This window comes from Osmerus eperlanus, chromosome 26 (assembly GCF_963692335.1).
Source record: "Osmerus eperlanus chromosome 26, fOsmEpe2.1, whole genome shotgun sequence".
NCBI classification, from domain to species: domain Eukaryota; kingdom Metazoa; phylum Chordata; class Actinopteri; order Osmeriformes; family Osmeridae; genus Osmerus; species Osmerus eperlanus.
This window is the reverse complement of record NC_085043.1, coordinates 9752524-9776670: the sequence shown is the minus strand read 5'-3', so window position 1 is coordinate 9776670 and position 24147 is coordinate 9752524. Positions and strand designations below refer to the sequence as shown.

Genomic DNA, 24147 nt, shown 5'->3' with positions numbered 1-24147 from the left:
GTTATTTTCTCCGATTTATCAACGGAGTATTTACAAAATGAAGGTCTCAAAATGTCCGTTGAACCCTCCCCTTTTGATTGACACCTTGTTCGACCCAATAGGAGCTTCCATGCCCCGTTGACAGCCCTCTAAAGCCAACTAGGTCTGTGCGTCCTGCCCCCCCCCCCGCCCCCCCCCCCCACACTCGTTCTAAACAAATTTCTCGAACTGGCTTCGACTGGCTCTGAAATTAGCTCGTTAGCCTTGTAGCTGACAGCTAGCTGAAAATGCCAATACCTCATTTGTATGCGTCTGTGGAGCCTTCAAAATAACAGTCGATTGCGCAATATGGTTGACAGAATCAGTGTTCTTTGTGCGCCAATCCTTGGAATCAGATAAAGCACTCCAATGTGTTCATGCTTCAGTTTTTGTGTTTCAGTATTACTAATTAGGGATTTAGCTATTATATATGATATTTCTAAGTACCAGAGATGGGCCAGAGATAACAATTATGAAAAATAATACCTTTTTATTTGACCTTGACCTTGGTTACAAAGGGTCATTTTGGAGTCTCCAAAAGACCCTTTTAGAAAATTCCTGGATGTACTCTTATAAAAACATGTGTCAAATATGAATATATTGTGGTATTATGTTTGACTTTTGATTTGAATTGGGTAAGGCTTCAACCTGTGGTCCAATTTAGTCTTCCAGATAATACCTACCACCTCTAGGCCTCTTCAGGCCTCTGTTTTCAAAACAAAATCTAGGCGGAAATAGAAATTTTCACTTTCCTTGTGTTCAAGCTTCTATTACTCAACACTAGAAGGACTGACAGGGGTCCTGACAACAGGGGACATAACTTCAGAGTGTCAGCTTTCAAAAGAGATCATTTACATGCATGTACTCCAAATGGTTCAAGAACAGCTTCCAATTTACTTTGGGTATGCTGTTTAGGCGTTTTCAGGCAAATTTAACAGGAACATGAAAAGGTTAACTGAATAATTTCACTTGAAAATAAATGTGACTTTGCTATCTTATTGTGGCTTGCCTCCCTCTGTCCCTCATAGTAAGGTCCAATGAGCAATTTAGTTCTGCATCCCTGCCATGATCATGGGGTAAAAGGGCAAGGCTGAAAAGAAAAGAAAAGAAAGAAAAAAAAAGTACAGAACTTCTGAGTTTAGGTGAAGTAATTTTCCTATTGGTCTTCACAGCAGGCAGACCCCTCTCCACATCCGAGTCTGCGCACTGCTCCTCTCCTGGCTTCTGAAGGTAATCGGAGACTAGGATCATACCAATGTACCGCAGGAAAAAGGGGGGCGTAAAAATGATGTCACCTACTTCTTAACCAAATGCGATGCTTTTGATCACAAAGCAGTTGAACAACATTAAAATCCAACTCGTCTACTCGTAGACAAATGCCGCTGTTATGTTGGAATTCAGCGCGATAGAAGCGCGCAAGCATTTTAGGTGCGTCATTGTTAGAAACGCCTGACCCCTGTGTGCGCGTGTGAAGTGGTTTGTCCTGTATGATGTGAAGAGTTCTCCGCGCTCTGTCAGTGTGCTTAAAATGAAGTCTACAGCCCGGTGTCTAAGGAACGGACAGGATTGTAGAGCTGGCATCTACTTTCTGTTCTGTAAGACTGTTAGAACATATTATAGGCCTTTAGAACAGGAGAAACGATGTTAAAACAGTCGAACCCGCCGCTTCTACAGATCTCATCTTATATTTATAGATTCTGAAGCAGGAATTCAGATCATATAAGTTTAGTCCTAGATAGATAGCAGTATCCAGTGTTTTATACGTGTGTTTCGTGCTCCGTTTTTTTAATAATCGTTTTGAGAACGATTGCTTAAGTGCGATCTGCAAGAGAAGTGAGACAATGTACAACACAGTCTGGACGTCGGATAAAGAGGACGATGATTGGAGGGATGTTATGATGCCATATTCCACAGAGTTAATATTTTACATAGAAATGGACCAACCGCCAGGTATGACAACGGATTTAACACATTATCTCAGTGTACGTAATAGTATGAGAAGATGTGTCATCATTGCATGCAATGGTGAAAACTTTGAGACCCAGGTTGTTTGTAGAGCGATTGTCAGTTAAATCGCGAGATTTGCATAGCTTCAATATGAATTAATACAATGCCTATTCACCCTCCCTAGTCATTAAAATGTATTTATTTCTCATATAGGTCTACTATCACCGCCTAAACTTAGCTTACATATGTACATGGTCCTATAACTAAGTTGTCTAGGCTGCTTCTCCGTCTTATCGCACTGTATCGTTTTCGCATAGTTCTTTCCATCGCCATGATTGAGCCACAAGCTGACAAGACGTCGTTTGGCAAACTTGTGATCATCTCTCCACCACTGTCGAAACGTTAATGACATCCATATAACATGCCATGTTACAGTGAAACAGACGCGTTGTTCGGTTCGTTAAGATGTTTCGTGTTTTCTGTAAAGTGTAGCGACTGCTACAGAATGGTGCCTTAATGTCGTGCGAGATGTGGCTTCAATGAACAGTATTATCTCGGACGGTCTTATTCGGACACAATTGTTGCCCCATTGTCCCACAAGTCAACTTCGGACCGTTTTGTCATTGTAGATTAACGCAGATAAAGTTGACAAAATTATATTTGTAGGCTAAACGGCTACTGTTAAATACGCGGTTTCTTTGGGACATTATCACCAGCGCGTCTACTTTAGTTGTTCGATCCGTAGTCTGCCAGCGGTCTATCATTTTTACAGTCAAGGAACCTCAAAGGATAAGTTTATTTAATTTATTTTACGTCTTTGAAATACCATCGGTGTCCTAGTTAAATATATTAAGTTTGGGCCAAATGGTGGTGGGGGAGGGGATAGAGAGAGAGGGCAGAAACGAGAGATCTGAATAGATTGTCTCGACTCAAAACCCTCTGTTGAACTATCGCGTAGCTGAAGACGCAGAATGCATGCAAAGGGGACCATGTAATGTATGCCTGCGCATCTTTCTAGTTGGCTGACATGTAGGTATTCTAATCGCATATATTTGAATAATCCCTCAATCCCCCCAATTTTGCAGCCCCCATCCAATCCATCCTTGTCTGTGAGTTATTGAATTCATGTCGCACAGTTGAATTGCACTGAATGGAATTGCCGGTAGATCTCTCTCTCCCCCCCCCCCCCCCCCCGGTCTCGTGTCCTTGGTAAAACGCTTTTAGATATCTAGAAGCTGCTTTGTATAGCCTAGCCTTGCGCATGCGAGTAAAGTGGCTTGTCACAATATTCTTAGCTATTCTGCGTGTCCAGTAAACCTCTCCGGGTCAAACATTTACGATATCTCCTTAGAAAAGGCTTTGTGTCGTTCCTGGGAGGGAATGAATGAAGAAAGTGGTCCCCTATGCCCTGTCCTTTCCATTCATATACGTTGGCGATGCACTGTAATGGCGCTGTTCTTTCTCTGGCTTTCACCTATTCGTTATGAGTTCATACCCAATTCTTTATCATAGCCATAGGTGTCAGTAATTTAGTCTCCGAGTGTGTACTTGCCTTTAGAACGAATTAAATTCGTGTCTAGAGTAGCTAGACTTCCAAAAAAGGTATTCAGCGCTCTGAATAATTATTTAGTGGTGACAATATGGGGTAATTACATAATTACACGTTGAAGGAAGCCTGTTCCTGCTCTCTGTTGTGTTCTACAGCAGAATAAAAAATCACCCAGAGGAGCTAGCTTCTTGTCTGGTGGCTCGGTTGTGTAATGTGCAGTGTTTCTTTGTGCTGGGCCTGTGAGAGTGCTCCAGGCTGAGGGACGGACCTTGCTGCAAGGGGGGGGGAGAGAGAGAGAGGGCTGGGAGGCCGACGGGCTGAATGGTCCCCCTCTCTCTCTCTCTCTCTCTCTCTCTCTCTCTGTTCTCCTGAATGAAAGACCCTATGTGATCCGCACATTAATCTTATCTCAGCGCTAAATGCCAGTGCGGTCCCCGACACACAGAAAACATGCACGCACACACACACACAAACAAGAGAAAAACGTCTTGGCCCAGGGAAAAGCACGTCCTTCTCGTTGTCTGATGTGTTCGGGGGCTTTCTTTGTCTCGTCTTTCTCTGTGGCCTCCGTCCTCTGAGGAGGGGGGGCAAGCTGAGAGTCATACAGATGTTCATTCGAATATTCGTAACAGTGGAAGAAAATTGTGAAAGGCACTGACAGTCAGGAGGTAGCGCCGTGGGCTGCAGCTCTCTCTCTGTGTGTGTGTGTGTGACCGTGGCGCTGGGTGATCATTACAGGTGGAGCACAGTCCCAAGGGAAGGTCAGCCTTCGTCTCTAACGGCAACGTAGCTACGCCCCTCACTGTGTGTGTGTGTGTAAGGTGCCAGAGATGGGGTGTAGGTTACTTCGCAGGTCGGACGAGTGGAATATCAGCAGTTTTCTTTCTTCTCTTCTCCAGTCTAAATGGGGGGATGACATCATGCAGCCGTAGGGCAGCATGACCTGGCCACTGGTTCCTACGATGGTCTGGTGTTCTTAGTCTTTCGACACAGAGGACTCTAGCTTTCCTTTGTCTTTCCATCCCTCCCTCCGTATATCTCTCTATACTTTTTTTTCTCCCTCTCTTTACTTCTCTCTCTCTCCACATGTGGGACTGTAGGCAACCCAGTCAGAACACATGAGTCTGGTTAATGTCTGTCTGTCTCAGCCTTCATCCTCCACACGCAGGGCAGCTAGTTCCCTGTGTGTGTGTGTGTGTGTGTGTGTAGATAGTCAGTTGGATCTCTAAGACATGGCTTGGCCGTTCTGTGGAAACTGGGCTCAGAGGATTGAGGACCCTTTTTCCATTCATACAGGCCACACGTTTGGGAAGTGGTATGGGATGGTGTGTGTGTGTGCGTCAGAGTCTTTAGTGTTCTCTCCCTGTGTCGTTCTCCAGGTGTCTCTGACACAATGTATTTACCTGGGGGAGGGTAGGGGGGGGGTCTTCAACTCCACCCCCTTAAGGTCTTCTCGTTTTCTCTCTCTCATGCCCCCCCCCCTCTCTCACTAGGCCCACCCCCCTCTGCTGGGATTGGCTGAGGCTGGTCTCCATTCAGAGATTAGCTGTCTGATATTAGGATCAGCACTGGTCTCTAAGCCAGTTGGACAGAGAGGAGGAGAGAGAGAGAGCAGAGGCAGAGAGCGAGAGAGAGGGGGAGAGGGAGTGACAGAAACAGAGAGGGAGGAGAGACGAAGAGAGAGAGTGTGTGTGTGGACTGAGATCAGCTGACTAAACATGCAGCTCACAAAGACTCCAGTGGAGGAGGAAGGTAAGAACGACTGCTTTTCTTTCTTCTTTCTCTCTCTCTCCTTTTCTTGCTGTGTCTCCTGTGTTCTGCTACCCTATGCCCTCCTCTCTCTCTCTCCTCTCTCTCTCTTCCTCTATGTTACTCTCTCTCTCTCTCTCTCTCTCTCTCTCTCTCTCTCTCTCTCTCTCTCTCTCTCTCCTCTCTCTCTCTCTCTCTCTCTCGTCTGTGTGCACTTGCTGTTCTCTCTATTGTGTGTGTGAAGTGGAGTGCAGTATAGCGTGTGTGTGCATGAGCTCCGAGGGCACCAGGGTAAGATAAGCTGTCTGCCTGGACGTGTGTGTGGGTGTACAGGCTAAACCTGGTGATGTCTCTGCTTCTCTGGCAGGCATGTCTCTACATGTCTGTGTGTGTGTCAGGGGGACCCTCTGGGCTCCCACCCCCGACACGCACGCACACACACACACACAGGGTTAAGGGGCTTCAAGACCCCTCCAGCCCCCGGCAGTCATCTTACCTGGCAGTAGTTTGGAGTGTGCGTGGCGCCAGTGCAGTGCTTCATGCTCATTTAGGTGACAGTTCTACTGTGGGGTAAATTGGGTAAGAGTTATTAAGAGCTCTGCTTTGACATGGTAATCAGTGTGTGTGTGTGTGTGTGTGTGTGTGTGGAAGGGCAGACAGGGATAGCTGTAAGGTGCTAGTGTTGATGCTAGGTCACTGGTCTGCCACTGAAACCTGTGCTTCCCATGCTCCTGAGTAGAACAGCTGGCTGGAACTCTGCGGGGACACGCTCTTCCTCTGTGCCCTGATCTCAAGTCCCACGCTGCACTGCTGTCCCCATGGTGGCTCTTTGTAGTGTGTGTGTGTGTGTGTGTGCCTGTCATAGATTTACACTAAAGTGACAGTTATTGTTAAAAGGGACACTATCTGTTTCAATTCCCCGTCCCTGCCTGTGTAGGGAGTGTGTCTGATGTAGGCGGGTGATCCATCTTGCTGTGTGTGTGTGTGTGTGTGTGTGTGTGTGTGTGTCAGAGCGGGTGGATAAGGAGTGCTCCTTTGTCTTGCGAGGGGGGGTTGGGGGCTGCAGGAGAGCGAGAGAGAGAGAGCGAGCAAGAGAGAGAGCGAGCAAGAGAGCGAGCGAGCAAGAGAGCGAGCGAGCAAGAGAGAGCGCTGGGCGCTGATGCTCCTTTGTTCAGCAGCGCACTGGTCACCTGCTAGAGCACACACACACACACACTCTTTCTCTCTCTTCCTCTCGTGTCTCTCGCTCTCTCACAGTGAAACTTCCCAGTGACTTGTCCTGACCCAGCACAGTGTCAAAAGAACACTGATTTGGAAAATCACTTGACAGTTGATAATACTGTTAAGTTTGCATCGGTTGTTTTTTGTCTCAGAGAACTGACTTTGGTTCGAGACTTTCCGGGGGTCCTCGGAAACAGACAGGCACATATACAGCCACCCCCCCCGTTAACATGTTCCTTCTCCGTGGGGGGGGGGGTGAAAGGTTGCCCTGTGGTTCATTTAAAGTTTTGTTTCTAATGACAAACCGGAGTGTGTGTGTGTGTGGTCTACTGATGCTGTTGTCCTTTGTTGGCTGAATAGCATTGTGTTGTGGCTTTGGAGGTTGTTGTCATGCATGCACACGCCTATATACACACACACACAGTGGACAAAGGGAACCTTCAAACTGCCCCTTGTTCTGTGCCTGTAAAGCTCTCCATATCTCTCTCCCCTAAGTGTGGTTTAAGGAATAGCGTGCGTGTGTGTGTGTGTCCCAGCTGATGCAGGGAAACAGCCCAGCTAGGACAGGTTAGTTCCCTCCTGCTGCACCTGACTTCTGCTGTGGTCAGAGCAGCGGAGAGAGGGTGGAGGAGAGGGAGGGTGTGGAGAGGGAGATGGAGAGAGGGAGGGTGTGGAGAGGGAGATGGAGAGAGGGAGGGTGTGGAGAGGGAGATGGAGAGAGGGAGGGTGTGGAGAAGGAGAGGGAGATGGAGAGAGTGCGGGGAGGGAGTGGAGAGGAAGAGGGAGGGTGTGGAGAGGGAGAGGGAGGGAGTGGAGAGGGAGAGGGAGGGTGTGGAGAGGGAGATGGAGAGAGTGCGGGGAGGGAGTGGAGAGGGAGAGGGAGGGTGTGGAGAGGGAGAGAGAGGGAGGGAGGGAGATGTAGGGTGTGGAGAGGGAGAGGGAGGGAGGGAGATGTAGGGTGTGGAGAGGGAGAGAGAGGGAGAGAGGGAGGGAGGGAGATGTAGGGTGTGGAGAGGGAGAGAGAGGGAGGGGGTGGAGGAGCTCTGGTATTTCCTCTCTGCTCGCTGGCTCTGGGTCTGGCTCTCTCTGCCACTACATTCACAGATTCCTCAATGGAGCTTTGTTACCAGATGAAATTCATCTGCCGTGTGTGTGTGTGTGGCACTGTAGCCAACTCGTAGCCTTTTTTTCTTTTTTTCTTCTTCTGTAGAGTACAAAAAGTAAGATGCAAGTTTCCTCTGCATCAAAGTTTGAGAAGGAAGGAAGGGGGGGGGTGCTGGGTTGAGGCGGATGTATAATTAATCTGCTAATGACTCTTTCTGTCTGAACCAAGCAGCCACGCATAAATCTAAAGTACCACATTAAACACCACGCCACGCCTTGCCTTGCACCAGGTGGCCTGCACACACACACACGGGAACAAGCTAGCCAGGGCTTTCATTTTCACTTGGCCTCCAGCCCCCCCTCCAGCCCCCCCCCCCCCCAGCCCCCCTCCAGCCCCCCCCCCCCAGCCCCCCTCGTGCCTTCCTGCCTCCCTCCTAGTGTGCCAGGAAAGAAAGACGCGTGTGTGCACCTGTGAGTCTATGGAGGGAGGAGAGGAGGAGGAGGAGGGATGAGGTTAGGAGGAGGGAGGGGTGAGGAGGAGGGAGGGATGAGGTTAGGTGAGGAGGAGGGAGGGTGAGGAGGTGAGGTGAGGAGGGAGGGATGAGGTTAGGGAGGATGAGCGGAGGAGGAGGGAGGGGTGAGGAGGTGAGGTGAGGAGGGAGGGGTGAGAGGAGGTGAGGAGGGGATAAGGTGAGAGAAGGGAGGGATGAGAGGAGGGAGGAGGGAGGGGGCAAGGGAGGCAGGATGAGGCGAGTCACACGCCGTCAGAAGCGGCCACGCCCCCTCCTCTCTGACTGGAGCAGTCGACTCACCCCACACCTCGCCGCACTGTGTGTGTGTGTGTGTGTGTGTGTGTGTGCACACCAACTGCCAGGCCAACGGCAGGAACTGGTTTCCATTAAACAGACTCGAGTTTCTCCCTGCTGCAGTAGAAGAAAAGTGAGCCTCTTCCTCAGGCAGGCCTGACCGTCGCCCCCTGCTGGCTCGCCTCCACACAGCAGCTCAGAAAGCACACCTGGCACTTTACTGGAATCAGAAGAATCACATTTATATCACTTCTGATGTTAAAGTCCCAGATCTTTTAGATGATGTCCAGAACAGGAGAAGCTTATGTAGCCCTATCTGGTGACTAGAGGATGTCTAATCCTCCATGACACACACACACTCTCTCTCTCTCTTCTCTCTCTCTCCTCTCTCTCTCTCTCTCTCTCTCTCTCTCTCTCTCTCAGGCACTAGTCTCTCTGCAGTTCAGTGTGGCACCTGTGTGGCTGTGTACTGTACTTTCTCAGTAGGCCCCTTCATCAAATGTACTTCCCATTCAGTCTCTCCAAACGCTCCAGTCAAGTAGGCCATTACAACTCCTGTCAATCATCCAGACCTTCCTGTCCCGCATCGAGTCCTTCCGCGCGCGTGTGTGTAGAGTGGTGTCTGGGTCAGAGGCAGGTTAGTATGACTTGGCTCAAGCTGCTCTGGGTAACAGAGGAGCCACTGTTGAGGCTGCAGGAGGTAAGAGGCAACCCCCCCCCCCCCCCCCCCAGCCAGCAAAATGACTTCACTTTTTTCCTAGTTGCACCTGGCTAGTCTGCCCCCCCCCCCGCCCTCTGAAAGACCACCTAACAGACAGTTAGGCTGAAAGCAAGTTGAAATTGCCCAACTCTCTTCTGTTGAACATTCATGTAGAAGAGTTTGACCACAAAGTCAAAACACACACACACACACACACACCGAGGAGTGCATCGGATGTGTGTGTGCATCGCGATCCAGCCAGCTGCTAATGTGTGTGTAAAGCAAACACAGACTAGTGTGTCGGGCCGTGGTCACAATCACACGCGCACACACACACACGCCATCCATCTCTAAGGAAGAGCATGATGTACGATGCTTATTCAGTTCCAGTGTTCCCCTCTCGGTGTGAGTTACTGCTGTGAAGCTGCTTCCAGCACAGCGGGCCGGGAGGGGGTGATAATGAATGGAGTTTCTCCTGTGTTCTGCTCCCAGCTCTCCTGCTTCATCCATCTACCGTGGACGTGTTTGTTAGAAACACAGAAACCCTCCGCTGGGTGTTGGAGAGAGAAGGGCCGGTACAAACGCTGGATTAGTATTCTCCGCTGGTGTTGGGATTCTTTTCTGTCCTTCTTGAATTATTAATCAGTTCCTAGAAGGAGGGGGAGATGTCTCCGATATTCCTGTTTGGACAACTGAGGTCTGAGCCTGTTCAGGAGGGAGGGAGAGAGGGAGGCATGAACTTGGATCAGAACTAGGGGCCAGAGACTAAGAGAAGCAGGAGTAGTCAAGGGATTGATCCGTTTCATACTTAACATTCTCCATCTCCCTCCCTCTCTCTCTCTCTCTCTCTCTCTCTCTCTCTCTCTCTCTCTCTCTCTCTCTCTCTCTCTCTCTCTCTCTCTCTCTCTCTCTCTCTCTCTCTCTCTCTAGCTCTTCCTCCTAAGCCAGTGAGCAGCAGTGTGATGAAGGAGGGGTCTGTGGGCTCGCTACAGGAGGCCGAGTGGTACTGGGGAGACATATCCAGGTATGTGTATACACACACACACACACTGTCTCACATGCTAGCTCACCCGCCCACACACAGGACACACACACACACACACACACACACACACAGGACACACACCTTGCAGAACCTGTGTGTTTGTTCCAACTCTCCTGATTATAATGTTACTATTTCAGGCCTGCTTTGCTCTTATCCATTCTGCTCTTGCCTCACCATCAGCTATTTTAGAAGTGTGTGTGTGTGTGTGTGTGTGTGTGTGTGAGGCTGGACCAGTCAGCCAGTCCCAGGTCTGAGCAGATTACAGCAGTGCTCAGAGCCTGGCTTTAGTCTATATCTGATGTCCAACACCAGTAAGTGCAGCTTACTGCCCCTCCAAAGCTGACAGACATCTGAGACAGGCAGACACACCCACACACACACGCACACACACACAGGTTTACTGTAAATGCATACAAAGACACACAGACATTTCGATTGAAATGTTGTCTCTGTCGAAAACAGAGACATCGTGATTTACTTGCATGCATACACACACAGACAGACAGAGGTATCGTTTGCAGGGCTGGGAGGAGAGCAGATCTGCAGGGCTGGGAGCTCTAGACAGTCTGTCAGGACTAGCCCTGGGTCAGCTTTCATGCTCTGATTACTCACATTATTCAGAACATCAACACACACACAGACATGAATAAACATACATATACATGCCCCACACACACATATGACATACATCTCCACAAACACACGGATGCATGGTAATGAGTTTTGGCAGGAACTCTCTCTCTCTGGGGTCCAAGTTTCAGAATAGTGTTGTCATGCCAAATGAAACTCCATTATCACACATAGACCTACACACACACAGACCTAGATATACACACACACACACACACACACTCACAGACCTAGACACACACACACACACAGACCTAGACACACAAGCAGTCACAGACCTAGACACACAAGCACACACAGACCTAGACACACAAGCACACACCGACCTAGACACACAAGCACACACAGACCTAGACACACAAGCACTTACAGACCTAGACACACAAGCACACACAGACCTAGACACACAAGCACTCACAGACCTAGACACACAAGCACACACAGACCTAGACACACAAGCACTCACAGACCTAGACACACAAGCACTCACAGACCTAGACACACAAGCACACACAGACCTAGACACACAAGCACTCACAGACCTAGACACACAAGCACACACAGACCTAGACACACAAGCACTCACAGACCTAGACACACAAGCACACACAGACCTAGACACACAAGCACACACAGACCTAGACACACAAGCACTCACAGACCTAGACACACAAGCACTCACAGACCTAGACACACAAGCACACACAGACCTAGACACACAAGCACTCACAGACCTAGACACACAAGCACACACAGACCTAGACACACAAGCACTCACAGACCTAGACACACAAGCACACACAGACCTAGACACACAAGCACACACAGACCTAGACACACAAGCACTCACAGACCTAGACACACAAGCACTCACAGACCTAGACACACAAGCACACACAGACCTAGACACACAAGCACTCACAGACCTAGACACACAAGCACTCACAGACCTAGACACACAAGCACACACAGACCTAGACACACAAGCAGTCACAGACCTAGACACACAAGCACACACAGACCTAGACACACAAGCACACACCGACCTAGACACACAAGCACACACAGACCTAGACACACAAGCACTCACAGACCTAGACACACACGCACACACAGACCTAGACACACACAGTGACTGGCATGTAGAGGTCAGCTGACTGGAGGGGAGATTGGGTGGTGTGTGAAGGGGGGTCTGGTCTGCCTGCTTCCTCAGCATGACATGGCTTACTGCCCCCACGGGCTCAGACGGGGGCTCAGACGGGGGCAAGCTGCTCTTCAGACAGACACAGAAGCCCCCCTAAAGCCTGTCTGGGATGCTGGGAAACCTATAGACCGGAGCTGTGTGTGTGTGTGTGTGTGTGTAGACAGGGTTAGGTAGACCATGTAAAGCAGACCGGAGGGACACAGGCCTCTGCCCGCAGCCAACACACACACACACACACACACAGCACAGATGTCTGTGTGGGAGACAGGGCACACCAGACCAGAGTGTTCTTACCAGACGAGAAGCTCCTGCTAATTGGATGGTTCTGTGTTTGCCGTCTGTGGATTGGCTCACTGGTGTTAACCCTGCGCTCTCTCTCTCTCGCTCTCCCTTCCTCTCTCTCTCTCTCTCTCTCTCTCCCTTCCCCTCTCTCTCCCTCTGTCTCACTCTCTCCCCCCCCCCCCCCGTCCCCCGTCCACAGGGAGGAGGTCAATGACAAGCTGAGGGACATGCCTGATGGGACCTTCCTGGTCCGGGATGCCTCCACCAAGATGCAGGGAGACTACACCCTAACCCTGAGGTACACACACACACACACAGTCTCACTTTCTGTGAAGCCAGCAACAGTCTACAAGGGAGCATCACTGTTTGAGTATGTATGTTATAGCTCTCTCTCTCCCTCTCTCCCTCTCCAGGAAAGGGGGAAACAACAAGCTGATCAAGATCTACCACCGGGACGGCAAGTACGGCTTCTCAGACCCTCTGACGTTCGGCTCTGTGGTGGAGCTCATCAGCCACTACCGCCACGAGTCCCTGGCCCAGTACAACACCAAGCTGGACGTCAAGCTCATGTATCCCATCTCCCGCTACCAGCAGGTGAGCACACACACACACACAACTCAGGGGGGTCAGATGGCTGAGCTGAGCGGTTAGGGAGTCGGGCTATTAATCAGAAGGTTGTTGGTTCGATTCCCGGCTGTGCCAAACAACGTTGTGTCCTTGGGCAAGGCACTTCACCTTACTTGCCTCTGGGGGAATGTCCCTGTACTTACTGTAAGTCGCTCTGGATAAGAGCGTCTGCTAAATGACTAAATGTAAATGTAACTCCCTCTCTCTCTCTACACTCTTCTAGGAGAGGGGGGTAGGAGAGGGGGGTTGGGGGTAGGAGAGGGGGTAAGAGAGGGGGTAGGGGGGTGGTAGGAGAGGGGGTAGGAGAGGGGGTAGGGGGGTGGTAGGAGAGGGGGTAGGGGGGTGGTAGGAGAGGGGGTAGGAGAGGGGGTAGGGGGGTGGTAGGAGAGGGGGGTGTTGTAGAGTTAAAGTGCTGCTGCAGCAGGATTGCTGCGGGATTGCTGCCGCGCTCTCCTAAATAATTGCGCCCGTCCGTGATGTGGACAGGACGCCTCCGCGTTTCCTAGCGGCCGCTCTCTCCGGGCGGCCGGGCGAGTCATTACTCAGCCACTCCCACAGAACACCTCTGCTCGTTTATTAATGAGCAGCGGCGGAGGGCTCTGTTCCCATGGGAGCAGAAAGCGCAGGCCCAGCACCCCTGGACTCTCTCTCTCTGTGTGGTAGTTGTACCTCTCTCTCTCTCTCTCTCTCTCTCTGTGTGGTAGTTGTACCTCTCTCTCTCTCTCTGTGCAGTAGTTGTACCTCACTCTCTCTCTCTCTGTGCAGTAGTTGTACCTCACTCTCTCTGTGTGGTAGTTGTACCTCACTCTCTCTCTCTCTCTGTGCAGTAGTTGTACCTCTCTCTCTCTGTGTGGTAGTTGTACCTCACTCTCTCTCTCTCTCTCTGTGCAGTAGTTGTACCTCACTCTCTCTGTGTGGTAGTTGTACCTCTCTCTCTCTGTGTGGTAGTTGTACCTCTCTCTCTCTCTCTGTGCAGTAGTTGTACCTCTCTCTCTCTGTGTGGTAGTTGTACCTCTCTCTCTCTCTCTGTGCAGTAGTTGTACCTCTCTCTCTCTGTGTGGTAGTTGTACCTCTCTCTCTCTCTCTCTCTCTGTGCAGTAGTTGTACCTCACTCTCTCTGTGTGGTAGTTGTACCTCTCTCTCTCTGTGTAGTAGTTGTACCTCTCTCTCTCTGTGTAGTAGTTGTACCTCTCTCTCTCTGTGCAGTAGTTGTACCTCACTCTCTCTGTGCAGTAGTTGTACCTCTCTCTCTCTGTGTAGTAGTTGTACCTCTCTCTCTCTCTCTCTGTGTAGTAGTTGTACCTCTCTCTCTCTCTGTGTAGTAGTTGTACCTCTCTCTCTCTCTCTGTGCAGTAGTTGTACCTCTCACTCTCTCTGTGCAGTAGTTGTACCTCTCTCTCTCTCTCTGTGCAGTAGTTGTACCTCTCTCTCTCTCTGTGCAGTAGTTGTACCTCTCACTCTCTGTGTGTAGTAGTTGTAACTCTCTCCTCCTCCCCCGTCTTCAGGATCAGCTGGTGAAGGAGGACAACATCGACGCTGTGGGGAAGAAGCTACAGGAATATCACAATCAATATCAGGAGAAGAGCAAAGAGTACGACCGGCTGTATGAGGAGTACACCAAGACCTCGCAGGTACGCACACACACACACACACACACACACACCTTCACCTGCTCGACCATGGCTCGTGGTCTGACGCTCTGGTTTGTCCGTGGTGGCCCCCTCAGGAGATCCAGATGAAGAGGACAGCCATCGAGGCGTTCAACGAGACCATCAAGATCTTCGAGGAGCAGTGTCACACACAGGAACGCTACAGCAAGGAGTACATCGAGCGCTTCCGCCGAGAGGGCAACGACAAGGAGATCGAGAGGTGAACACACACAACACCAGCTCAGACAATATAAATGCCAATAGAACAATATTTCTTTGTTGCCAGGCAATTTTTGTTGTTGTTGGCGACTACAACAAGAGGCTTGTTTTTGAAGTAAGAATGTGTATTTTTGCACTGAAGAAAATGTATACACACACACGCCTAAAAAATGAAACACTTCTGAAGTGTTTTGGTCAAGTGTGCATTTCTTGGAACCCAGACCATTCAGTGCCTCGACAGTTGGCAGAGGTGAAATCTCCTGTAACGACACGTAATCCCAAACCAACCTGGTGTAACCCTCCTCGCTCCACAGGATCATGATGAACTACGAGAAGCTCAAGTCTCGCCTTGGGGAAATCCACGACAGCAAGATCAGTCTGGAGCAGGACCTGAAGACCCAGGCGCTGGACAACCGGGAAACGGACAAGAAGATGAACAGCCTTAAACCCGACCTGATCCAGCTGCGCAAGATCCGGGACCAGTACCTTGTGTGAGTATCAGTCTGTCTGTGATACTCTGTGGCGACTGAGTACCCCCTGTGTGTCTGTGATCCTCTGTGGGGACTTATGTGAACTCCAGGAAGGACACTGATCCAATAAAAAGGTGTGATGTTCTAACGTTAAGCCTGCGCACGGCGTGAACGTCACAAGCTTGACAACCTCCGCTAGGTCGGAGGGTGCAAGGTTACCCCAGGGGGGGTTATCCTGCAGGTTGCCAGATCGGAGGCTTGGGAGGTTGGTCTTAGTGAGGCTTTGTAGGTGAAGCTCCTTAGCTGGGTGCCCTGAATTCTAAGAACGGGCATTACCATTACTAGTCTGCTTCCAATCCATACGCGCCTCTCCTGTGGGCTCTCCTCGCTTGTTTGACAGCCTGACTTGCCACGCTCCAGCATTGACGTGTAGGATGACAGAAATGCGTAGCTGGACTGATTTTCTTTAACTCTTCCTTGTTTTCTTCTTTCTGTACAGCTGGCTGAACCACAAAGGGGTGCGTCAGAAACGAATTAACGACTGGCTGGGGATCAAAAGCGACAACACCGACGAGTAAGTCTGTTTTTCCTGCCAGCGGCCCCCGCTACGGGGGGGGGGGGGACAAGCTAACCTAGTTCAGCCACACCAACCGTGTCAACCCCAGCGCTTGATGAGCAAGTTACGGCGCCTCAGTTTGCCCTGTATGACCCGTGTCTCCCTCCCTCTCCCCACCCAGAGGGTACTTTGTGAATGAGGAGGACGAGGTCCTGCCCCACTACGATGAGAAGAGCTGGTTCGTGGGAGACCTGAACCGGACGCAGTCAGAGGACCTGCTGCTGGGGAAGCCAGACGGGGCCTTCCTCATCAGGGAGAGCAGTAAGAAGGGCTGCTACGCCTGCTCTGTGGTGTAAGTACACCACTCTATGCTGTCTCTGTAGTCCAAATATTGAGGGATCCTTAAGGGTGGGAAAATAATAATAATAAATATGAGAGAGAACAATGGTTGTGCTCGCCGAAGGCTTGAGCACACCCAACTAGAAACCCGGCGAGAGGGTTCTAACCTCACCTGGTTCCGTGTTCCTTCTCTGGCCCCTCCTGCAGCGTGGAGAGCGAGGTGAAACACTGCGTGATCTACAGCACGGTGCGCGGCTACGGCTTCGCCGAGCCCTACAACCTGTACAGCAGCCTGAAGGAGCTGGTCCTTCACTACCACCAAACCTCCCTGGTCCAGCACAACGACTCCCTCAACGTGCGCCTGGCATACCCCGTCTACGCACAGATGCCCTCTGGACGCAGATGAGCCCTGCTACACACACACACACACACACAGAGACAACAGGCCCCTGTGCCACAGAGACCCAGAGGGGGGCAGGGGGTCTGAAGACGCGATCGGATCCCCTCACCACCAACCACCCCCTCCAACACCAGAAAGAAATAAACAAACAAGAAAAGAAAAAAACACTCGCTGCAACACTTCAGCCACCTTGAAGTTATATATATTTTTACTAGAACAATTCGGAGGGCATTCTTACCTAAAGACTGCTTGATTTGCACAAGGACGATTTAATGTTTGTGAATGTGAAAAAAACGGAAGGCAACTGAAGAGACGAGTTTCAGGGGACCCGCTGCTACGCTTCAGCCGGGACAACTTTCAGAGAAAAAAATTATACATTTAAGCTTTTGTTTTTGTTTGTTTCCCCTCATTTTTGTTCTTTTGAAATTTTGACTCGTTCTTTGTTTGTCCCTGCTTGTTTCACGGAATGCAAGAGATGATGATGAAGATGTGTATGACCTCTGTCCCTATCCGTACGAAAAGCAAAAACAATGTAGCATACCAGACGATGGCCAGAGCTTTCCTCCATGTAGACTGCTGCTGAAAGGGTTGGGGGAGGGATGGGAGGGAGGGAGGGGGCTCGGAGAGGAGAGAGAGTTAATGGGGCAAGAGAAAAAGGAGTTGTAGTCTTAAGAGTGAAGAAAAAGCCTGCTTCTTTAATACTGACCGGAGAGGAGACGGTCGTTTTCTTTTTTTGGGTGGTTCATGTTATGTTTTCTTTTGTTCTGTGTGTGTGTCATCAGTCATGGACACCAAAGTTTGCATGGGGGGGAAAGTTTTTTAAATCTTTATTAGTATTATAGTTTTTTGGGGGGGGGATGGAGGTGGCAAATAAGCGAGTGATTTTGTTTGATGTCACACACACGACAGAGTTTGGGCCCAGTGCTTATGCACTATAAGTTGCAGAGGTTTGGTAACCAAATGGTACGCACAAAAATGGTTGAGTTAGAAGCACTTATCGTTCAGGATAAGTCCACCCTACACACACACACACACACAACAGACCGTCAAACCTAAAACACGTTTTATGTGTGGTTTCAGATAATAACTAAACGTGTATATGCTAATGTTTGTCATTGAGAGAGAAAGACCGAACGAGAGAGAGAGAGTAATCCTCAGACTGTTGTATTTGTTACAGACTTTTTGGAAATAAGCTTTGAACTGCAGTGTACCCCCACACAGATTACCCAGCTGATGACACAGGCTTTAGATGGCGAAAACTTGAAAGACCGTGCAATCCAACATCGTATTATGAGTATGAGGCTGTCGTTGCAGCAGCGTAGAGAAGAGAGAGAGCAGGGTAGGCCCAGCTTTGGGAGGGAATCAAGATAAACAGTAACGGTTTCTGAAGAGATTCTTTTGTGTTTGTGTTTTACTCATCAAGAAGCTTCTAAAACCGGTGCTTGACTTTATAACCAGTGGAAGCCGTTTCTGTTTAAAGAAAAAAGACACCATCGCATAATAAAAAAAGTTTTCCCAAAACTGCAAACCCGACTGCAATGTGCCCACGTGCAGTTTGTATTCGCTTCCTTCTCTTCCCTGCCTTCGCATTCTATATTCTGATTGGCTGTTGTGCGTGGGCTACCGTTCAGTCATTGGCTGTTCCTGTGCAGAGCTCACAATAAGTCCCAGAATCCCCTGAGACCAGTGAGTTCATCGCGAGGGCTAGACTCTGGGCCTTTGGCCTGCCACCCTAGTCTTCCTAGACCCTATTTTAAGGTCCCGCTGACAGGAGAGGTTAGCGCAGCAACGACTTAGTGATTTAATGACCAGGGAGGAGAAATAAAAAAAACAGCTGTTTGGTGTTAGGTGCTCCCTACCATCCCAGAACTGCAGATCTCACTCCAGGAACACTAACCGGGACGCAAAACGACTGACCGTAGATACAACGTACCAAATCTGACTCTTAAGAGCGGGAGAAGCCGGATCAATTTCTAAAGACAGGAGCAGACACTAGTTACAAAGTTAAACGCTGCGTGCATCGCCTGCAGTGCCGCGTTCTCACCAGCAGGGTGACACGGCGTGGGTGAGTAGAGCTTGACTGGGTCGGTGTGTTAGCTGAACGAGAGGGAGGCCACGATGGTTGTAGCGCGTCGGAACCGCCGCGAGTGACTGATACGATACTTGTCGTAGCCCGTCATCTTATCTCCCCTCCCCCCACAAGGCCTCCAGAAGACCCTGCACCCCTGAGCGCATCATCTTTATCAGCCCTCATCTCTCCACCCCCTCAGAGGAGGGCTGTATGATAAGCCAGGTCACGTGTGTTTGGGGACAGGGATTTAAGCCTGAACACACACACACACACAAACACACAATGCATTAGGACCTTTTTCAATGCTGAGTCACACTCTGTCTATCCTGCCTAGCAACAGCAGAGTTTAATCTTTTATTGGAGGGTGATAATGGGGTGTCTGGTAGGACAGGAGGAGGGATGGATAAAACGTTGAATGTACAACAGGAACACGCTATTCGCTTGGATAGAATTCTTTCGTTTTTTGGGGGGGAAACGGCCCAAACTCAGTCCACAACAAAACCAGCAATTTGGGTTGAAGTTAGTGTCAGCTAGGGTCAGTCAGTAAGCTAGACAAGTTAGTCGATGGCAGTGGTGTCTTTAGACACATTCAGTATGAAGTTAGCCTATGAGGTTACTGATTACTATAGAGCCAGCGTCTCACCTCCGGTTTCCTATCTAACATGGTCCTCCACCAGTGTTGGAGGGTTTAGTGTTTAGTCTAGTCTCTTTACCAGGAGACAGAGGGCCCAACCTCTATTACTTGAACTATTGCATTGCTCACTGTTGAATGTCTTTGAAAATATACATATATATATTAAGAGATTCATTTTTTTTGGGGGGGGGGGGGGGGGGGTAAAGCAAGTGAGCTGATGATTGACAGTTGGCTTTGCGGATGCAGGTTGTCATGGTTTCCTCATGAGTTTAAGGGAGGTTTGGAATCTCTCCGAGATGTGATTTTAATGTTTTTTTTGGGATGGGGGGAGTAGTCTGAATGCACACTTCACCCATTAAAACAACACGCGTGTTATAGATATGTTGTGTGTGTGTGTGCGTGCACACGAAGTCACGGTTCTGCCGTGATGAAAGTGTCAGCCATTTCTCCTTCGTGAAACTAAAATAAGTGTTTTATTTCGTTTTTTTAGTTGTTTGACTGTTTTCACCTCTTTCTATTTCTCCCTGCATTGAGACCAAAGATTTAATTTCCTGTTGTCCTTTGAAAAATTTGAAAGGGATGTTAAATTGTTTCTTCACAATTTCATTCTCGCCTTGCTTTTCCCTGAAACAATACAATAGATAGTTTCTTGAGTGCGCTTGTTCCAATAGTTTTTGTTTATAAACTTGATTCGAATAACGTCAAGTTGATTACCGTAGTGAAGTAGAGAGTTAATTTCCAGGGCGACAAATACAAGTATGCTGTTTATACAGAGCAATATTTGAATAACGGTTTCACGCTCAAATTCTACCACCGTTTTTGTATTAAATTCAAATGCCTCTGTGTCTCTGCTCTGCCACTACAGAGAGAGAGTTAAGTTTGCAACACAAAACTCTTTTATCCAGTCAGGGCTCCATTTAACTGTAGAGTTCACTCATCAACATCATAGTCCCATGTGTGCCATTGGTGTTTCATATTGTTTTATTAAGGAACTCTTTATTTACCAAAACAAACAACAACAAAAAAAGGCCCGTGTTTTGTTCTCATGTTATCATCGTATATTTGCACAGGTTGAAACGTATTGCTGGAGATGTCGTTTTTAATTCCTTTTAAACGTTCTGCTAGGAAGGACTGTGGGCATGTATTAGCTTCATGCACCCCACCACCTCCACCCCACCACCTCCACCCTCGGTACGTGAGGGGGGTGAGGAGGAGGAGGGGTAGTCTCAGCAAGAGGTGTAGCGACAAGTTATCTGCAGGACAGAGAGCAGACTGAGCTCAGGTCTCCAGAGCGCATGCAATATCCCTTCCTTTTCTGTCTGTCAGGGGTCAGGGATCGGGGACAGAGTTGAGTGTGTTTGAGCGGCTGTTTGAGGGACGTTTGGGTCTTTTAGAGGTTTACGAACAAGGAGAAATGCAGTTGGGAAGGGGTTAGGGCGGGGGTATGAACCAAAATATCTCGTTGACTTCTAGTTTACTTCTTGACTGTTTCGTTTTGAGTGTTCGGTTTGAAAACGAAACGCAAAGTTTGACAACTACAGGAGGCTTATGTTGACTACCACCCCAGGACTGTTACATAGCAATTGTCTGTTCATCTTGCCCTTGAGCAGTTCTGCAAAGTTTTATTTGCAGTTCAGGTTTGAATATGTTGTGATTCTTACCAGGAGTCGTATTTCTTCTTACCACAGCTGTCTGATCACAATACCCAGCACAGCTACAAGAAGTACAGCTTCTTTAAAGAAAATTACAAAAACAGATTTTAAAAAAAATATTGTAAAAAAAAAAAAAAAAAGTGGAAAAAATATAAAAAATTCATACAAAGCAAAAAAAAAAGTGTATTACAGCACTCTCCCTGTTTTGACACACGTACAGATCCAGCATGCATCTTTGGTACTCCTGACTGTTGTTTTTTGTGTATAAAAGAAAAATGTTAAAAAGATGTCTTAAAACAACTGTTATTTGTCTGTTAATGGTGTATTCAGATCAGAATTTATTATAGTTAAGTTAAGAGTCATATTTCTGTCAGTTGTATAACGTTTTAAACTGTGTAATACTGAGAAAGAGGAAAACATGGATGCTTATTCTAGTTTGCTTGGCTTGTTCAAATTTGTTAAGTCTTTCATATAAATCAGTGTCTAAGACAACACTTTGAATGTTTCCTGACTGAAAGCATTTTCTAAAAAATATTCTTATTTCACATATTTGCTCAAATGTATGAGTGGCAGTTTATTTTTCATATGACAGCTTACAAAATAGATAGATATAAGCAATAAAACGTTGGTTATTTTACTCACGTTAGCGCTGTAATGGAAAACGTTAAACTTATCGCTCATACACATTCTGGTATTAGTGTTTTTTAGACCAGCCCTGTGTTGTTGCATGTGGACGGTCGTTATGATGACGACGACCCGAGTGGTGTTCACTTCACCGACTCAAATTCTAAATACCTCTTTCTCAGTATTACCCAACATCGTACCTTGTTGGCTTCGGACTTCGATAGGTATTCCTTCAGTTACGTTCCCTCCATCCCCCCTCCCGCACATTCGTTTCCTGATTCTGTTGCAATCGTTCGTATCAGTTGTAGTATTTCCGTTTGGTATGATCAGAACTCATGTACGTTTTCAATGGAACGCCACCATGTTAACTTCCCACGCAGAATAAAGAAATATTTTGTCCAAATTCAGACTTTGGTTTCGGTTGTTGTGTGTTTTTAGACAACTTGGAGCTTGCAAGCAAGCCTTACCTGATTTATTGTTGCTATAAAAAGATCACCATAAGATAGCTAATTCCCTCTCTTTAACTTTCCTGTCTTGTTTGAGTCAATTTGACAATTGTTATTTTTTTTGTTGTTAAAAACCTTTAACTGTATGTTTTATCCTGAAAGTTTACGATATCCTCAACATGAATAAAGGAGCACAAAAAAATTAAATAGTTACCTATTTTTATCATCTTTCACATTTTTGTTTTATGGATAATACTGTTCGTTTAACAAAATAACTTTCATTTTTTAAATTCAGCATCAAATTCTCACCCCCTCAACTTACATGCACTAGCATCAGAATACTATTTTATATCAATAAGGAACATTACTAATTCATCCCCAATAGTATAGCTCAGTATTCACATTGGAGTAGAAGGGACCATCAATACTCGAGGAGTGAAGACCTTCTAGACAGCAAACACAATCTAACAATGTTTACCAAGGCTTCTGTGAAATTAATTTGACACTTGAATGGAAATACAGGTTTTAAATTCAACCTTATGTGCTGTTAGCTGCTAAATCAAATAAATAGGGATGAGCACTAGTGATTTCTTTACACTTCAGAAAGTGTGTCAGACAGGATTCTGTGGTCTCCATTCCGAAAGTAAAAAAGACCTTAGTCTAGTATTGCTTATTAAAGAGAGTTTGTCTCCGAGTCCGTCAGATAATGATTGGGGTCTGTATTGAATAGGCTCTTTGCTGCGGGTTAGGAGTGGAGGCTGTGCCCTCTCTGCGGAGAGAAGAACGGCCTGGAACAGGAAAACCTCAGGGGGCTAAACTCAAAAGGACTACCGTTTCATCTCGCCTCCTTCTCTCGCTTTGAATTACAAATTCCACTCAATTAATGTTATATTTACAGGGGCTCTGTGCTGGGGGTTCTCTTCGGTTGAGGTTCTTAATTAAAGGCGCACAGATCCAGAGTTTGAGTAATTACAGAGAGAAGAGACATTAAAAAAGACCATTAGAGTTTGTATTATGTGAAATTCAGTCTCACTTCGGGACCCGCGTGACATGTGCCAATCATCTATCAGTGACACACTCTTGTACTTACACACACACACACACACCTAGACCGATGTGTATGCACACAGTTAAACACACTCTTGAAAGACCATGGCCCTAGAGACCCAGTGATTGACAGGACAGATAAATATGCCTGCATGGAGAAGCCCTACTGTGTGTCTAAAAAGCAGATCAGATTAATTGGAATAATTGGGACATTGGAAAGGATTGAAAACTGTTCGGGGGAAAATCTAAAACAATGATCTGTGACAACAGATCTTTAAAGACCCCTTGTTATATCAGGGTTTTCTTCCATAATAACTTAATATCTAACCTATCCCTACACACACACAGTTATCACCATTACCCAAGAAACATAATCTCCTTCCACATAAGAAAAGGAAGTCAGAAAAAATGTTAACAAACCCCATTAGAGCAGTGGCGGTTCTAGACAAATTTTACTGGGGGGGCCAAGGGGGGGCCAGTGTTTAATCTGAGGGGCACATTAAAAAACGGAAACGATGATATTTAAACATTAAATACTTTAATTTTGCTTTACATTAAAATCATACAAACGGCTCTGGCTCTCCCTCTTCCAGCTCCTCAGCTCTCTCAATACCTTGATATGTTTCTCTCACTTGTTTATTTACTGGGGCAAAAAAAGGATGCAATGTCCCTTCCTCGTTTCATGATGACTACTAGAAGAAGGAAAACAACCTGCATTTGTTTTTACAGGGGCACTGGCCCCTGTAGACCCCCGTGTAGAACAGCCCCTGCATGAGAGTATAGCAGGAAACTAGAGGCCACTACATTGAAGAACGCGTTTAGCGGAGACAGAGTTCCGTTATTCAAATGTGCCAACTGTCAAAAGCAAACACAAGGCCTAAAGATAACCCTTTAGAAATCAAAGTTAAACCTACCTAAAGACCAGATCAGGGGGTCTCTGCCTTGTCTGTTGGTCAGGTAGGTCAATCAGATTTTGACTTGGGATGGGTGGCTGTGGTCGGCATAGCTCCGAATTTCATCGGTTCTATCGTCACTTGCAAGGACAACACACACACGCCGCCTACGCCGACTTTACCGAACTAAATCAAAACAAAAACATTGGCGATAATCCTTAAGGCTTTTACCAGGGCTTTCCCTAAGCATTTACTTTCCTTTCCA

At 47.8% G+C, this 24147-nt stretch overlaps 1 protein-coding gene across 3 annotated transcripts in view; it reads left to right on the top strand.

Annotated features, from left to right (window-relative positions):
* Positions 1–18048, top strand: part of pik3r3b (phosphoinositide-3-kinase, regulatory subunit 3b (gamma)) — a 71135-nt gene extending 53087 nt beyond the window's left edge. The window contains exons 1-10 of one of the 3 annotated variants that reach the window (XM_062452186.1): positions 1533–1968; positions 10025–10118; positions 12455–12553; positions 12669–12849; positions 14388–14513; positions 14609–14751; positions 15065–15241; positions 15720–15794; positions 15958–16128; positions 16323–18048. In XM_062452186.1, the coding sequence (XP_062308170.1) occupies positions 1860–1968; positions 10025–10118; positions 12455–12553; positions 12669–12849; positions 14388–14513; positions 14609–14751; positions 15065–15241; positions 15720–15794; positions 15958–16128; positions 16323–16521 (1374 nt within the window). In that variant the 5' untranslated portion in view covers positions 1533–1859 and the 3' untranslated portion in view covers positions 16522–18048. Of the gene's footprint in view, positions 1–1532; positions 1969–5149; positions 5267–10024; positions 10119–12454; positions 12554–12668; positions 12850–14387; positions 14514–14608; positions 14752–15064; positions 15242–15719; positions 15795–15957; positions 16129–16322 lie in introns of those variants that run through there. The other 2 variants (XM_062452187.1, XM_062452185.1) reach the window with 2 other exon arrangements.
* The last annotated feature ends 6099 nt before the right edge of the window (positions 18049–24147 follow it).